This window comes from Typopeltis vanoorti, chromosome 5 (assembly GCF_054136105.1).
Source record: "Typopeltis vanoorti isolate ZY-2024b chromosome 5, IOZ_Tvanoo_1.0, whole genome shotgun sequence".
In the NCBI taxonomy this organism is placed as follows: Eukaryota; Metazoa; Arthropoda; class Arachnida; order Uropygi; family Thelyphonidae; genus Typopeltis; species Typopeltis vanoorti.
Window position 1 is genome coordinate 66,563,358 of NC_143553.1, and position 18,985 is coordinate 66,582,342.

Genomic DNA, 18,985 nt, shown 5'->3' on the forward strand with positions numbered 1-18,985 from the left:
ACTGATTTTGTGCGTCGATTTATTACTATGGATGAGACCTGGATTCACTATGACACACCAGGATCCAAACAGCAGTCAAAAGAGTGGAGAGTAGCTGGTTGTTCAGCGCCAAAGACGAAGTCGGTTCCATCAGCAGGAAACGTCACGGCATCGGTGTTTTGGGATGATAAAGGCATGTTGTTTATTAATTATCTTGAAAATGATAAAAGAATAACTGGGGAATATTATTCCGATTTCTTAACCACACTAGACAAAAAAAAAAATTCATCAGAAAAACCTCGTTTTGCAGAAGAAAAAAATCATCTTTCATCAGGACAATGCACCTGCCCACAAAGATGTTTTGGCAAGAAGAAAAATAATGGATCTGCTCTGTTGTTGTAATATCCACCCTATTCCCCAGATTTGGCTCCCTCTGACTTCTATCTTTTCCCTAAAGTAAAACTCTTCATCGATAGTCAGCATTGTTCTTCGAATCAAGAGGTGATTGCAGCTCTAGAGGGGTATTTTGCAGATCTTACTGAGAACCACTACACCACTACAGGGACAGGATAATGGCGCTGGAATAAATGTATTAGTCTTAAGGGAGATTATGTTGAAAAATAAAAATAATTTTAAATTATAAATTCATTTTTTCATTGTTATGCGCTCACCACACTCTCGGGCAATGCATCCCAATCACTCTCCACTCTCCATACAAAAAACCTGATCCTACTCCCTTGCTCACCCCCTCCTTATACAGCTTCTTGGCACGTTTAAAGTTTCCATTAATTTCTGCAAATTGCATTTTGTCAATCTCTGTGCATAGTCAACATTCCAGAGACCAGAAACCACCTTAGTCAATCGCTTCTGAACTTTTTCCAATGCATTTTCATCTTTTTGAAAACCAGGTGATCAGATCTGTGCACAGTTATCCATATGTGGCCTGATCAAAGCCTTATACAAAGGAACCATAACATCTTTACTTCTAGAAGTCAGTGTCTTCCGCATCTTTTCCATTATCTGCTGTATTGTCTTCACAATTTTAGTAAATTTTAGTAACGAAATTTATAATCACTACCAGATCTCTCATCTCCTCTATCTCGTCCAAGATATTTCCACCGATTGTGTACTTTACATCCCATCTCTGCTTTCCAAATTTCAAAACCTTACACTTTGAAACACTGAATTCACATCCCACTAATTTACCCATTCAGCCAATGTATTCAACCCCTCTTGCAAAGCTACAGCATCCGCTCTACTCCTGATAGCTCTCTGCAACTTTTTATCATCTGCAAACAATGCATATCACCATTCAGACCTCTTCAAATATCATTTACATACAAATTAAACAGCAATGGACCTCAAAACAGACCCTTGTCGTACACCACTAGTAACGTTTCTCTTCTGGGATATCGCTCCTCCATAGACAACTCGTTGATACTTATCAGCCAGCCAATCTCCAATCCAGCTAACTAATCTACTGTTCGACCCCAACCGTTCCAATTTAATTACCAGCTTGTCATGCGTCAATTCATCAAACTATCTAAATATACTACTGTGTATGCCACCCCCTTATCCAATGCATTTATCACTTTATTATAAAAAGTAAGCAGATTGCTAAAGCACGATCGTCCTTTAGTAAATCCATGCTGGTCAAAGAGTATTTTTCTGTTGTCAACCCAATTCTCAATCTTATTCCTAACTAACTTCTCTAATACCTTAACCATAACTCCAGTCACACAGACTGGTCTATAATTTAAAGCCTTACTCTTATCACCTCCCTTATGAATTGGAACAATTTTACCCTCTTTCCACTCTTTTGGAACTTGACTCAGTGAGAGACCCATGTTGAAAAGATATGCAAAATGTGTTGTTACCTCTCTGGCACAGTCCCTCAAAACACGTGGTTAAATTGCATCAAGTCCCACAGCCTTATACATCAAGTCTATTCAATTCCTCATATACCTCCTGTTCACTCACTAGCAGTTCCTCCTCCTCCTTCTTTCCCACTGCTTTCAAGTTCTGCATGATGTCACATTCACAAGAATGAAATATCTTTATAAAATTGCTCACTAAATATCTCAACTATATCCTCCGCAGCGGTTATCATTCCTCCGTTTTCACCAATCAATCTCATCCTACCATAATCATTCTTTCTTCTACTGGCCATATATCGAAAAAACTCCTTAGGATTTTTTTTGGCCGCCTTAGCTAACTGCTGCTGATACTGCATTTTTGCTACCCTTATCAAGCTAGTCACCTTCGTCACCTGCTCTTTGTACTTCTCATGCAACTGGTTGTTATAAATACTCATTTTGTGTTTCTTTCATAATACCTTCTTCTTCCAGACTGCATACCTTATCTCTTGATTCATCTATTTGACACCTACTCTATTTACTCTCTTAACCTTTGGAATACATCCTGACATTGCCTCTATCAAATAGTTTTTGAGTATGGCACAAGCATCATTGATTTCCTCTTTCAATTTATTATCGCAAGCAGTTTCCTGAGCTTTTCGTAATTACCAGTCATATAATTAAACATATATCTATTTCCAACAGACGTCCTCGAATGACTGGTTACCCTGCAAGTGATCACCTCGTAGTCACTCTCACCAACTGGTGGAAGATTTGACACCTCATTTATAATAACATCATTTGATGAGATGATCAAATCCAATACTCTTGATCCTCGTGTACCCTCCGTTATGTGCTGCCTAAGGTAATTGTCTTTCAAAAACTCCAAAAATTCATTTTCTTTATCCCCAGATGCAGTCTCTTGCTTCCAGTCTATGTTACCATAAGTAAAATCGTCCATAATGATAACTCGTTTCTTGCTAGCTAGGCCAATTTGGATATACATTTCCTTCTCACTATCCTCCATATTACCAGGTCTATAGCAACACCCAACTAAATATTTCATCCTGTTTACTTCTATCTCACACCATACTGTCTCAAAACCCTGACCACAATTTGCACCTTCCAAATCCACCTTAGATGGGCAGAACTCATCTGTTACCATTAACAGTACTCCTCCTACCTTTCCTCCCTGTCTATCTTCACGAAAAATATCATATCCGTTCATCTCTATTCCTGTCAGAATGTCATCGTCATCTAACCACGTCTCACTTATACTAACAATTTGGGGTGAATAAACTCAAGCAAAGCAACAATTTCGCTCCCCTTATTTCGAATACTTCTAGAATTAGTGAATAAACATAAGAAATCATTACTGCTTCTACAAGTTCTACGAACGTCACTCCTACGATGTGACGTTCGTAGGAGTATCTTCCCCAGTCACTTCCCCTATATTACCACCAATTCTTCAACTTTCATCACACCTAAACTCTTTCCACGCATCCCGGGCCGTCTCAATCTGTGTTTGCCCGCTCAAATATTCACCTCCCCGTCCACCTGACTGGAAGAGGTAGAGGAGATGAGAGATCTGGGAGTGATTATAGACAAGGACCTAAAATTTCGGGGACATGTTACTAAAATTGTGAAGACACCACAGCGAATAATGGGAATGATGCGGAGGACACTGACTTGTAGAATGGAACTGGATTGTCTGTAACATGGAAATTATATTGCATTGGATATTAAATTTTTTGCCTAAATAAAATTACCAAAATCATTCACTTTCCCATTAAAGATAATCTGGATCCCTCCCCGTAACCCTGTATTTTGTGCTGTTATTCCTTCCATTTCTTCTATAACTGGCACTGCACATCTTCCTTTTTATATTCTAAGCTTTTCTTTATCCTTTAGCATATTATTTTTTTTATAGATTTTTAATATAAGTTGGCTGGCGGAAATTAATTAGCTTTGATAACAGGAGCGTTCTAAGTATGATCTTGACACCTTTACTAGAAACCACGTTTGTACCACATGCAGTATTTACTGTATTTATTTAGGGATACATTTTGACATTCTAGGGATAACAGCAACAAAAAAATAATAATGATTGGGGGATAGTTATGGTTGCTACTGTGTTGGAATGTTGGCTTGATTTTTCTGTGCGTTTGATGTTTAAATATAAACGAATTTGAAAAATATGTTACATGTATGTTTGTTAATTAACATTCATATAAAGCTTAAAACAAGTATGACTTTTGGTTTGTATCTGCGGTATGTTTTTTTTTTTTTTTTTTTTTTTCCCGGCATTAATGGTTAATATGTTTAATGTTTAAGAATACATTAAATTTATTAATGTATTCTTCGTTTTCTCCTTTTAATTTTTTTTTTTTTTTTTTTTTTTTTTTGCAAATAAATTCATTTCTGCCATAAAAATTTATATAAATAAATTTTTTTGGCAGACTCTATTTCAACGTGCTTCTGCTTTGTTGGAATGGAAAAGAACAGCGGTTTTGATCATGTTTATTAGATATAAACTAATTGGTTTATATAAAGCTTTTGGCTCTTCATATAATTAGCAAGATATAAACCTCTCCCTCTGTAAAGTAATTCTATTTCAGTAGAATGGATGAAATATTTATACATTGCTGCATTTAGTTCAGATTTTAAAGACGGAAAGTCTTTAAGCTGTTTATTTTAAAACTATTTTCAGCAAACCAAATCGTTGGTATTCTCTTTATTTTGGGTTAAATATAAGTTTAATTTAAAATAATAATAATATCAAAGTACTGTACAACCCTCAAGTGTCTTCACCGTCACTGCTCGTTTTCTACAAAATGTTCACAAAATGCCTATCACTTTGTATAGCTATTTTAACCCATAAATATGAGATGCATGTTAGTTTATGGAAAACACAGTTCAGCAACTAACATCTATACTGAGTATTTTTCCCCTCTCTGAAATTTTGGCGCATTTCATTTACCATTCATGACTTGTCAGAGGATAAGTTTAGGCATCTAGAACTACCAGACAGAAGATTATTAAAAGGAGGGCACCTGGAATATTTTTTATATATTCTAATAACATAAATTATCTACATAAGGAGAAGTATTATTTATTAAATACACTGCCAAAATTTCATTTTGAAACTAACAAACTATCATCAGTGGCCTGAACAACATTTTTTAGAAGGTAGAATGCAAACAATTGAATTATTCAAAATAGTATGAGTCACGTGATGTTAAATCACTAATAGCATTATGCTTCACTGAAGATTAGGTTAATCATAAAAGTGATTATGAAATAATTATATAAATCACTGTTATGATTAACCTTTTCTTCAGTGAAGCATAATGCTGTTGACGATTTGACATCATGCAGCTCATACTATTTTTGAATAATTCTATTGCCTGCATTCTACCTTCTAAAAAATGTTGTTCAGCCCACTGATGATAGTTTGTTAGTTTCAAACTGAAATATTTGGCAGTGTATTTAATAAATAATACTTCTCCTTATGTTGTTTACATGTAAATAATTTATGATACTATGGCACAAGTTTTCCTCAAAACTAGAAATTCTAGTAACATTTATAAACAGCATATTTCCTTCATTCATTTTTAATAAATTGATAAGCCAGCAGTTAATTCATACACCAATAACAGTTATATCTAACTCTGGCACAAAGCATTTGAAAGGTGAGAAATGCACAATGCTGGAAGATATGAAAGGATTTCTGGAAGAAGAGTGAGAAAGTAAAGATTGTGAAAGTCTGCTGCCAGGACAAGGCTGAATTGAAATAGTCCATGATTGCAAATGAGCAATAAGAAGATTATGCAGGAGGAATGGTGTGCATTTCCATTTCAGATTTTCATAGCTGTTATAGTAATTACTGTTGATTTTTATTCTAGTTTCTATGTAATTTTTATTTCAGAAACATCAACAGGAATGGTGTGCAGTTTATGTATGGAGTGAATTTGAAAAGATGTATGTGCTTGATGGACTGCATTTGAATTGTTTTGGAAATAGATGTTTGGAAATGTGCTACATCTGTTAAGGGTATCTAGCAACCCTTGGAACATATGGGTGCAAGTACAGAAATGATCATGAAATGCTGAGTACAGTTCCCCAGGTTTAAGAATCTGGGTTTATAATTACATTATATGAGGGTAATTGTGGGCCCAAAGGGATGTTGAAATGCACATTTGCAAATGCCAGAAGTATCAAAGGTGAAGAATCTTTGGCATTGGTCTGCTTGACTTGACTTGCTGAAATTATCGACATCAGTAAAACCTTGTTGACAGAAGATGATGCAAGGATAGAATGTAAGGGATATTGTATTTTCAGGTGGGATGGAGGGAGCAGAACAGGAGGAGGAGTGGTATTACTGATGATAGCTGAAGAACTTCAACCAACAAAAAGAGAAGTTAAGGAGGATTTTAGGTCTGAGAGAGGTAGTTCATTTGAGGTTATCTGGTGCAAAATAGAGGCTAATAGGACAAAAACTATTGTTTGCTTTTATAGATTGAGGGTGTGTGTGTGTGCACAAAATAATGCAGATGCTATGCATTGGCAGATTAGCTCAGTGAGTACAGGCTATGCAATTATTATGGGAGGACTTGAACTATGGCGACATAGGAGGAAAGGACACATTGCAGGATGGAAATTACATTTATATAGTTACTAAGGAATAGCCAGCAAAGATTGGTCAATTGGTAGAGCCTCTGCTACTAATGGCTCATGGAAAAAAGTTAAGCAAGTTTGAGCATGGTGTTAGTAGTTGGAAGGGGGGGTCAATCGTTCGATGCTGTTGCACACTCTGCCCTCGATGAGTCTTTGGACTCCCTGGAGGTGTCATAATAATAATTACCTGGAACAGTATTTGATGGAAGGGACCAACTGTTTGAGATTGCTGGATCTGATAATGGTATCAGTAGGTATATTCATAACTCCACCACCACTTATTAGGGACTAATCATTAAACAGTGCTTAAATTTCCATGTTCACATTTATCAGAATTGAAGTAAAATTAAAAAAAAAATACAGTACAGTTGAATTATTTTTTAATTTAATGAGCACATTTTGATCTTTTAGATTTTCTAATACATTTAAAATTTTTTTGTAAGGTTGCTGATCAACATGCATCGCTCTCTAGCCCCAAACATACCATACCATCTTGTTCTCCTTTTTTTTGTCCCTTAAGAATTATAACCTCCATTTCTTGTTGACTACTTTTTGCATGTGGCAATAATGACTAAAGGTGTTTGTAATTTCTTGTATGTGGGATTAATATTTAAAAAAAAAAATATATATATATATATATATATATTTCTAAATATAGGTACCTGAGTACAGTTCCCCAGGTTTTGATTCTTAATGGGTTTATAATTACATTATATCTTGTAGCAACATTTCTGTTTCCACAATGCTAAACTGCCAAAAGAAACACAGGCCATTACAGGTTTATTTTTAGTTGCCAACCAGGGAAACTTTTTGAGTTTTTTTTTTTTTTTTTTTTTTTGGCATAAGCAAGTAAGGTTTTTTTTGCATCAAAGAACTCTGGTTTTAATCCCATAATTCATAAAAACATCTGTACTATTTGAACTATTTCAGATAACTATGAGTTAGGGCTTAGGATCACAAGATGCCAGCAGTAGTTAGTTTGCTGCACACTAGCATCCCATTGCCTTCAAAATGAGTAGAGCAAGCTATGAATTGCAAATAAGGGCGAAAACTAGCTGCCCATCTGTTCAAAAAATTTAGTTGGGACTGAAAGAGTTCTGCCTACTTCTTTTGGCAGAGGATAGGAGTTAGAGCATTTATTTATATTTTCAAAATATAAATAACATGTAAGAAAGTTTTAAAGTAAATAAAAGTTGAGCAACTCTCAGATGTGAGCTGTAGACTAAAATACACAAAGATTATTGAAGAAAAAATGAAAGAGTTGGAGAACAGGAACCAAACCTTGGAGATTCAGTGGCAAGTGTTGAAGAAAACTCTGATTGATTCAGCCAGAGAGGCATGCGGTGAGGTTGTCTACAAGGATAGAAAAATTCAGAACTCCATGATTGACACAGGAAGTTAAAGAGGCAGTGAAGGAGAGAAGAAAGCATATCAAAAGTTCATGGCAAATAAGTCAGCTTGTGCTCTTAGAGAATACAGAGACAAATGTAAGAATGCTAAACACTGTGTAAAACTAGCTAAACAAAAGTCATGGGAAGACTTTGGCAAGAACATAGAAAATAAATATCAAGAAGGTGGTAAGATATTCTGGAGGTTGTTGAAGAAGCTTAGAAATGGAAGAGAGATTGCTGTAAAAGGAGTTAGAGATGATAAAGGTGACATGAAAACAGGAGAAAAAAAGATATCCTTGAAGTATGGAGTAATTACTTCAAAAAATTGCTAAATGAAACAAGCAGTGATAGCACAGTGGTAAAAAACTCAACAGGATAAAGTCAGGAATACATATCCATACTTGAAGTAGAAAAAGCCATCAAAGGCTTGAAATGTGGAAAGGCAGCAGGAGTGGATGATATTAGACCAGAAATGCTGAAGTATGGCAGTATAAAAGTCTTACAGTGGCTGCACTGCATAGTTCAGAAGGCCTGGACAGAAGGACAAATTCCTGATGATTGGAGTAGAGCTCTAATCATCAGGAATTCGTCCCTCTGTCATATACCAACCGAGCTATTGAGGCTCCAGTATAGTTTACCTCTTATCAAATACAATTATATTTCTTATAAACTGCATTATCCTAGTTTCAAGGATGTTAGAGCCTGTACTCTGGTCCTAACATCTCTGAAACTAGGATAGTGCAAACTAGGATCTGGCATCACTAATCAAACACTGGAAGGTCCCTTAATCCTCATGGTATCTATTGTACCTCTTTTTGAATTCATTCAATGAAGAAAAATATTCTGCATCTGTGCATGTTACATACTCTTCCCAATAAAAACCCCTTACTAAGTTTCATATTTCTGTTATATCTCCTTTCCTTCTTCTAGTTACAAACTTTGAAGCACGTATTCATTCGATCTTAAAATCTTAATGGTAAAGCATTGTGAATTTAGCCTTGAAACATGGCATTCATAATGGATTACGGGGAAAGTCTGACATAGTCATAAGAAATGTGTTGTGGAACATACTTATGAAGTTAAATGAACCAAATCAGCTACCTTCAGTAACTTGTTCAGTCACTCTCCATCTGCTGTTGAATATATGCCTCTCCCAAAAATTTCTCTGTTAAAGCCAGCACTTTCTGAGCTTTTTTAACTGTTTAAATTATCACAATATCGTATACAGAACATTGTTGTATATTTCTTTCACTGATGTTAATTCTACATTTCCCATGATTCATCTGTAAACACTTTCTAACAGGAGAGAAACAATCGAAAAGATATTGAATCTCCATTGAGAGAGGAGGATCACCTCTTCTCTCAGTGCCAGATTTTCTTCCTTGGTATTTTAACTTTATGTTGGCTGTTGAGTTTTGATATATAATTTCCAACAGTTTGATGTATTTTTCAGGAATAGCCTGTTATTTTAAGCTGTTTATTATTTCTTTTGATGTACCTACAAATACTAAATATACATTAAGTTGATATTTGTTTACTGGGATGAGAGTGTGGATATGATCTATTGTAGAGAATCTAGCTCTAAACTCTGCTTGCTCCTACGACTAATCTTATAATAAGATTATTCATAATAATCTTATTATATGGTTTGAAAATAATGGATGTAAAAATTTTGTACAGTTGCTATAATAAATTGTGATTGGCCTATAGTTATTGATATCATCTCTTCTGCCTTTTTTTATATAATAAGGTAATTATCGATTTATACCACTGTTGTGTATTTTTTTTTTTTCTGGAGTTAAAATATTGTTGAACATCCAGTATAACCTGATTAAATTGGAGCTTCCTGATTTTGTGTGTGTTTTGCTGATATACTACCATCTGCAAGACTTCTATTATTATTTGCAAATTATGGTGGTGGTTCAGTATCCATCTCATGTGTTTTTTATTATTATTATTATTATTATTATTATTATTATTCGTGACAAGGAGTCGTAGACTCATCACAGGGATGACACCCACTGTACAACTCTTAGTCTCTACCACCTCTACTACCAATCATCCACATCAATGGCATCCCCCCCCCTCCACACCACCACCACCACTAGTATTTTTGTCTGTAAATTGCGCGTGTTCTAAAGGGCCGATTTGTCTGTATGCGGGATGAAAAACTCAACTTTCTAGGAGAAAAAACCCTGCTACCTCTGTATGAGATCGTAGTATTTAGTATGGAGTTTGTAACTGTTTCCCTGCATTTGTATAGACATGTGATAAAAATTGCTGCATATTTTCATTTATTTTTTACATTAATGTTTTCACTTTTGAAATCCAGTTTTTCATTACATAATCCTTTTCAGTGATTTTTGTTTTTATTTTCTATTATGTTTGTATTGTTTTCATATTTTCTGATGTCTTTTCTAACTTTTGCATATCTACAAATTCTGTATTATTCTTTTTCAATGTCCTATGCAATTCTTTCTTCTTTACATCTCCATTCAAAGTTCTGATGCATCATTAAAGATTAAGTGCTGGACAGCAAGTTTTTCTCTAAATTTCTGTTTGCTGCTAATTTTCTTAAATGCTTAATAACTTCCATTGTTAAAGCTATTTCCTCCATTCTTTCAGATACATTTGGTTCATTTAAGCTTCTGTCTTTCTACTTTTCTTCCATTATTTTCTTAAACTTTTCTTTATAGTTTATTATATCTTCACCTTCTGCTGCAGCCTTTTTCGATATTAGTTTCAATCTTATTCTCATGATGTTTATTTTTATCCTTGCTCTCATTAGCCTATAATTGCTATCATAGTTAAACTGGTTAATACAGTTTAACTATGATATTTTAATGGAAACTTTTTTTTCCATTTGATCTCCAGATCCACTTTCATTTGTTTTTTCAAGACAATATTTCCAAAATCCAATCCTGACTTTTCAAATTTGGTCTTTGTCCTTTCTCATTTCTTTGACCTGTGCCTTACACACCTAAAACACTTCATATAACCCTATTGTTTCTTCCCTCTTTTACAATTAATCTACCATTATGACTTTTCATTGGTGTGCATTGTCTCTAATAAGTCAGCCTCTGTAGCACATTCTGTATAGACGAAGCCCTTTGGTCAGAAAGACTTGGGTTCGATTCCTGTCCATGATGCGAAGAGCCTTTATCTTTCAACTAAAGGTGAGTTAGCTGGTTTCATACAGAGGCGGAGGGTTTTACGTCCCTCAGAACAGACAAACCTGCCCATGAATACATGTGGATCCACAATCATAAAATATATACTTCATCCCTCATTAGGAGGGCTCAACCAGTCCTAAGGGATGATCGAGGAAAGGAGTGCAACTCCACACAAATAATTAAAATCTCTAATATGTGTTAGAGAGAGAGATCCCTAGAAGTTGTCAATTCTTCATTAAAATAACTGTAGGTAGGTACATATATCTGTATTAACCTTAGATTCAACCTGGTTTGGTTTTTCAACCTAAAAATTTTAATTCATTAGAAGGTTGTTTTCAAGGAGGTTATTTTTCCATCTTCTTGCTTGTTTCAGTAATTTTTTTTTCCCTTGTTTTCTAGTTTCAGAAAGTCCAAGTATATCTGCATTACTTCAACCTTGGTCACTTCTGGGTGTGGCGGCCACTGATGAGACCTCAGTAAATTAAAGGTGCCAAAAAGTTATATTCTTGGTTTCATCATTTATCCAAGTGTAAGCAAACAAATGTTTAAAGTTTTTTTCACTTGGTTATACTATAAATTAAAGATGCCAAGAAGTTATATTCTTGGTTTCATGCTTTATCTAATAAGCAAACAAAGTTTGCATATGAAGTCACTTCACAACTTTATCCAAATCATAGTCACTATGCTTTATCCAAGTGTAAGCAGTGATCATGAAGTGATCACATGGGGTTGTGACTAGCCATATGCAGACTTCTGTGAGGAAAGGATACATGGGGAATTACAAGGCTGTTGATTATGACAAGCTTAGGAGACAGCTTAGAGCTATAGCATGGAATGAGGAGTTGAGCAATAAGGAAATAAATGCTGCTTGGGAACTGACAAATAAATACATAACAGCATCAATGTGAGAATGTATTCCCATCTTTTCAAATTTGGTCAGAAGGTTGAATAAGCAGGTTCAAAATGGATGAATGGGTTTAAGCATGGAATCTGGTAGAAGAATGCACTTTAGAGGCAGTACAGAGCTATAGCATGGAATGAGGAGTTGAGCAATAAGGAAATAAATGCTGCTTGGGAACTGACAAATAAATACATAACAGCATCAATGTGAGAATGTATTCCCATCTTTTCAAATTTGGTCAGAAGGTTGAATAAGCAGGTTCAAAATGGATGAATGGGTTTAAGCATGGAATCTGGTAGAAGAATGCACTTTAGAGGCAGTACAAGATGAATAATGGTAATAATCAGTTACACAAAGAGTATAAAAAAACAAGCAAGGAGAGTGACTCAATTAGTAGAGACAGCAAAAATTAGCAAATCAGGTGAAGAAAAACTAGAGTGTTTTAGATACGTGACAAGTGGAAGGAACGATGATTATGGTAAGATGGTAATGGTAGAATGTTAACTGCTGCAAAAGAAATTGAGGTATTCAGTAATCAATTTATAGGGGTATTTCATCTGCATCAGGGTGAAATCCTGAGTAACTTAAGTGTAGCAGACATAGGAGAGGCTTAATTGTAAGTGAGCATGAGGTATTTGAGGAAATAACCTTAATGTCAGTTAGGTGATAGGATGTATATGATGACATATTACCATGCATCTTAGGGGAATGTTCCAGGGAATTGGCAGTTACACTGGAATGCCTGTTTAATAAGAGTTACATGATCACAGGTTCCAAAGAGAATGGAAAGAAGATAAAATTGTTCCACTGCATAAAGTTGGTGATAAAGCTGTGGCTACAAATTATAGGTCAATCTGTATATCTGGAATTGTGAAGGTACTAGAGAGATTGGTGAGAAGTAGAATACAGAAATGGGTTGATAACAGCAGCGTTCTCTACTGTTACCAGCATAGGTTTGTTAAAGGGAGATCATAAGTAAAGATGCCAAGAAATTTTATTCTTGTTTTCATTCTTTATCCAAGTGTTAGCAAACAAAGTTTGCATCTGAAGTAACTTCACAACTGGACTACTTGTATATAGAGGCTAATGACCTTACATCAATTGCTTTAGTATCTCATAATGCAATGCACATATTCTTATAGACATGTATAATGCTATGCATTATGGGAAAGGCCACTACCCAGACCAGTTTCGACCTTTATTGAGGTCTTGTCAGTGAGAGCCAGACCCGGAAGTGATCGCAAGGTTGAAGTAATGCAGAAGTCTTATTTCCTTATACAAGTAGTCAAAAGCTATTACACCTTATTACTAAAATACTCTGGATTAAAGATACATGTTGAAAGTTTTTTTTTATTTGGTTATACTATAAATTAAAGATGCCAAGAAATTATATTCTTGGTTTCATCCTTTATCCAAGTATAAGCAAACAAAGTTTACTTGTGAAGTAACTTCACGACTGCACTATAGAACTGATTGCTTCACATCACTTGCCTTCTATCAACATTTATCTCTACTAATCCAGATTATTTTCGTAATAAGGCGTGACACCTTTTGACTACTTGTATGTGGAAATATGACTTCTGCATTGCTTCAACCTTGTATTACTTCTGGGGCTGGCTCCCACTGATGAAAGCTCAATAAAGGTCAAAACCAGTCTGGGTAGTGCCCCTTCCCATAATGCATTCCATTATACATGTCTGTAAGTATATGTGCATTGCATTATTGGATACTAAGGCAATTGATGTGAAGTCATTAGCCTCTATATACAAGTAGCCCAGTCGTGAAGTTACTTTGCATGCAAACTTTGTTTTCTTAAACTTGGATAAAGGAAGAAACCAATCAAAGTTTAGGTTAATGAAGAGGTTAACAATTGCCATCTTAGAGTAATGTGGTATTGCACATTCTCCAATATATATTCATTATAAGCAACTTGTTGACTGTTATGTAAATTGAATAGATGTTAGATATACATATGAATAGATGTTACATTTCATCATTGTGGTTTGGTTTCAGTAATATATCATGCAAATATAAAATGTATGTGTGATATCAAATAATATAAAATGAACATAAAATATAAAATGTACTGTATATTTATTTATTTATTTATTTTTAGGTACCATGATAACCAGTTGACATATCTTAAAAAAGGTCTGAAGACTTGTTTTCATATTAATAATACTGAGTGAAATGTGTATGGATAAAGCCGTATCTTCACTGACAGCAATGAATTTATCTCATGATGTGCTCAGTGATCTTGATTCTGGAATTGCAGGTGGTTATGAATCTCATGGTAGCATTACATCAGAAGCATCATTAAATCTGGAAAAAAATGTTACAAAACCACATCCTTTTTGTTTCTCCACAGCAGCAGAGACTTCTTTGTGTGAGGCTAGTGGGAATTCCAGTTCCTCCAAACTCAGACAGTTAACCCTGGATGATATGTTTTTCAAGAAATCAAATCTTCAAATTAAAACAGTTATATCTGGCATTCAAAATGATATGTATATAGTTCCTAAAAATACTTCATTCCCTAATGAAAACAAAAATAATTATGCTATATCATTCAGTGATTGCGCTGTACTACAACCAACAGATGCAGCAAATAAAGTTGAACATGACCTGCCTATTAATAAAGACAAGAAACAATGTAATAGAAGCTGGCAAGAAAGAAAAGAGAAAAATCATATAAATAATAAGAATGAAAGTGGATCTGCTACAAATAATAATAGTAAGGGTAAAAAAAGAATGAATAAAAGTATTTCCACCTGTCCTGAAAATAAAATTGAAAAGAAAGAAATTGATAAGCAATGTTTAAGAAACTCCATGCATAATTCTTCACATAGTGAACTTAAAAAATCGAATTCACGTGGAAAAGTAAAACGGCATTATCAGTCGCTGTCAGTCCTTGAAAATCATTCTAGTACAGATAGTGATACCACTGGTAACTCTTTTTCAGTTGGTAAAAGAAGAAAATATACAAAGTTAAGAACTTCTACTTTACCTTCACATCATAATGATTCTTTATCATGTCGGACTAATTTAAGGCCAAAACTTGAAAGAAGAGAGAAAATTCTGCATGTAAATATTGATGAAAGTGAATCTCCCAAATTTTGTAATAATAAGAATCGAAAAAGAATGAACCAAAATATTTCCTCCTCCCCTAAAAATAATATTAAAAAGAAAAAGATCGATAAGAAGCAAAGTTTAATAAACTCTTCACATAGTGAACTTAAATCTTTTAAAATGTTGAATTCTCATGGAAAAGGTGTTAATGATGAACTAAAACCAACTGATTTCTCAAATCATAAATTTAATGAGTTGAAAAATCAGTTTGATTCTATTGGGCTTAATCTGGATGAAGTTTGCAAAAGTGTCAATATTAACAAGTTGAAATCTGCATTAAGAACTGCAGGAGATGGTGGGTCATTAGCTCTTTGCAGATCACATTATTCTTCATGTCATCATATGATTAAGTGTCCTTCACTTATAGTGTTGCCATATGCATATTCCTTTCTTAAATTTAAAAGACAAAAATCGGTATTAAATGATAGTGAAATATCCAAGTATCAGGTAAAGCCAGTTTCAGTTACACTGAAAAGATTAAACGCTAAAACAGATGAGAAGTGATATCCGTTGAACTCGAAAGAAGAATAATTTCATTTATTAAATGCTAAAAAAGCACGTTTTTCATTATGAATTATAAAAAATAAAGAACTTATAAAAATTTTTGTAATAATATAAAAAGTTTATATTTTATAACTCGTTTTATGTGAAAATGAGTTATAAATAATTTAATATATTTACAGACATATATTTCCTTCCCAAAACTACTTGTGAAAATTACACTTTTGAAATGATCATTGTTATTATTTTCTTGACCTCCATGGAGTCACAAGACTCATTGTGGGAGGTCAGCATTAGCCAATACAAAGTATTGTGCCACTCCTTAAACTCATCAACCATTTGCACTTTAACCACCCACTCAGACAGTGCATGCTTCTACCACTTTCCATTCAAAAAATTTACTTCTTACCCTTTTACTTACTATTTGTAACTTCCATGGATGGCCCCTTGTTCTTGTTTTATCATATGAAAAATTTCCTCATTGTTAACATGATAACCCTTATATAGACTAAATCTCTCACTCATTTTCCATCCTTTGTCTTTTATCCATCAACCTCTCCAGTCTGCATGCCCTCGGTTTATCCTCATAATTAACATTATAGTCCTAATGTCATTTTTGTTATCCATCTCTGCACCTTCTCTGAGGTTTGAAATATAGCAATTTCATTTAATTTAAAAATTTATGTCTCATAGATGAGTAAGATAGGAAATAAGATGAGGCATATATAAAATAAGATTACATGTTTGGATATGAATGGAAGAGTTAAAAATATATATATACCAACTATTTTAAACCTGGTTTTACTCCATTTCACAAGTAAGCAAACAGATATACAAGTCAAGTTTGCACCTGCAAGTGTTGCAAGTCTAGCTGATCATGCACGTAGTGCAAGACCAAGGCAACTCATGGTAAAAGTAGAAAAGCTCTGATCACTAATTTTTAATATTCACCCTTAATGCAGAGCACATCTCCTGGAGGAGATGAATGATGCTTTGTATTAAAGGCAAGGGGCCACTACCCAGACCGGTTTCGACCTTATGAATAAGTAAAGCCGTCTCTAAAAATTCGGATGGTCCCTAGGCCACTCAATTGTGGGCAAAAGACCGTCCATCTCAGTGTTGACTCCACTCAGTGATGGCCTTCCACCCACCACCGAGCAGAACCGTTCATATTTCGAAGAAAAGCATTCACAGACAAAGCCCCTCACCGGGCCATGCCGGTAAACACTTTCCCCAGAGACTCAAATTGCTCCCTTAAGGCAAAAACCTTAAGAGAGCAAACTCATAATAACCCCACACCGGTTTCAACCTTTATGGAGGTCTCATCAGTGGGAACCAGGCTAGAAATACCAAGATGTTAGTAATACAGAGTTTATAAGTATTTTATCAGAACAAGTTACCATAAGGTGTTTTAACCTTATGGTAATAAAAATCTCAGGAGGAGATATAAATGTAGAAAGTATTTTACCTTGGGTATAATAAATGTTAAAGATACCAAGCTATTTTAAACCTGGTTTTACTCCATTTCCCAAGTAAGCAAACAGACATACAAGTCAAGTTTGCACTTGACTTGTATGTCAAGTGCAAACTTACAAGTGTTGCAAGTCTAGCTGATTCTGCACCAAGACAACTCATGGTAAAAGTAGAAAATCTCTTATCACTAATCTTAATATTTACTCTTAATGCAAAACACAATTCTTGGAGGAGATGTATGACGCTTTGTATTAAAGGCAAGGGGCCACTACAATATTAAGATTAGTGATCAGAGCTTTTCTACTTCTACCACGAGTTGCCTTGGTCTTGCATTATGTGCAGGATCAGCTAGACTTGCAACACTTGCAGGGCTCAAACTTGACTTGTATGTCTGTTTGCTTACTTGGGAAATGGAGTAAAACCAGGTTTAAAATAGCTTGGTATCTTTAATATTTATTATACCCAAGGTAAAATACTTTCTACATTTATATCTCCTCCTGAGATTTTTATTTAATAAGGTTAAAACACCTTATGGTAACTTGTTCTGGTAAAATACTTATAAGCTCTGTATTACTAAAATCTTGGTATTTCTAGCCTGGCTCCCACTGATGAGGCCTCAATAAAGGTCGAAACCGGTTGGCAGCTATTATGCGTTCGCTCTCTTAAGGGACCAATTTGAGTCTCCGGGGAAAGTGTTTTCCGGCACGGCCCGGTGAGGGGTTTTGTTGGTGAATGCTTTTCTACGGAATATGAGCGATTCTGCTCGGTGGTGGGTAAAAGACCATCACTGAGTGGAGCCAACGCTGAGAAGGACAGTCTTTCGCCCACAATTGAGTGGCCTTGGGATCGTCCTAATTTTTAGAGACGGCTTTACTTATTCATAAGGTCGAAACCGGTCTGGGTAGTGGCCCCTTGCCTTTAATACAAAGCATCATACATATCCTCCAGGAGATGTGCTTTGCATTAAGGGTAAATATTAAGATTAGTGATCAGAGCTTTTCTACTTCTACCATTAGTTGCCTTGGTCTTGCACTACATGCAGGATCAGCTAGACTTGCAGACGCAAACTTGACTTGTATGTCTGTTTGCTTACTTGGGAAATGGAGTAAAACCAGGTTTAAAATAGCTTGGTATCTTTAACATTTATTATACCCAAGGTAAAATACTTTCTACACACACACACACACACACACACACACACACACACACACACACACACACACACACACACATATATATGTATATGAAATGTAGTGGAGAAAATGAGATGGGAAATGATTTAAAAGTGATACCATATGGCAGTTCTATTATTAAAGGAGTGGTGGATGAGAGAGTGCCCACAGCTTGTTTTCCAGTAGGGAGTATTTATGTGATGATTGATGCTCTGGATATGAGAAGGAGATGTGCAAGATCATTATCTACTTCTCATATCCACAGCATCAATCACCACATAAATACTCCCTACTGGAAAACAAGCTGTGGGCACTCTCTCATCCACCACTCCTTTAATAATAGAACTGCCATATGGTATCACTCTTAAATCATTTCCCATCTCATTTTCTCCACTATATTTCATATACATGTGTGTGTGTGTGTGTGTGTGTGTGTGTGTGTAGAAAGTATTTTACCTTGGGTATAATAAATGTTAAAGATACCAAGCTATTTTAAACCTGGTTTTACTCCATTTCCCAAGTATTCCACTACTATTCCCTTGTATAGGTAAACCAAAAGTGATTTGGAAGGGCACAAAGAAAATATGAGGATGGTGTTAGAGAGCATTTCCCAGGTATGACGATCATAAGTCGAGATGTTAGGCAGAAATTATGAATGCTATGCTATTGCTGATGTGGGGAATGCATTCAAGGAATGAATGGAATTGTATAAAAGATAGATTTGGTGTGAATTAGC

The 18,985-nt window shown here is 35.0% G+C and overlaps 1 protein-coding gene across 2 annotated transcripts; it reads left to right on the forward strand.

Annotated features, from left to right (window-relative positions):
* The first annotated feature begins 4,024 nt into the window (after positions 1-4,024).
* Positions 4,025-15,654, forward strand: LOC150106489 (uncharacterized). 2 transcript variants are annotated; one of them, XM_090392479.1, is made up of 2 exons: positions 4,025-4,106; positions 14,094-15,654. In XM_090392479.1, exon 2 carries the CDS (start codon positions 14,168-14,170, stop codon positions 15,605-15,607), a length of 1,440 nt encoding a protein of 479 aa, XP_090248605.1. In that variant the 5' UTR covers positions 4,025-4,106; positions 14,094-14,167; the 3' UTR covers positions 15,608-15,654. The 2 variants fall into 2 exon arrangements, with proteins under 2 accessions (XP_090248605.1, XP_090248606.1); XM_090392480.1 differs by having other exon boundaries at positions 4,046-4,081.
* Positions 15,655-18,985: the final 3,331 nt, after the last annotated feature.

Excerpts from the sequence above, each read along its gene's own strand:
- LOC150106489 (XM_090392479.1), top strand. The coding sequence starts at position 14,168 with ATGTGTATGGATAAAGCCGTATCTTCACTGACAGCAATGAATTTATCT.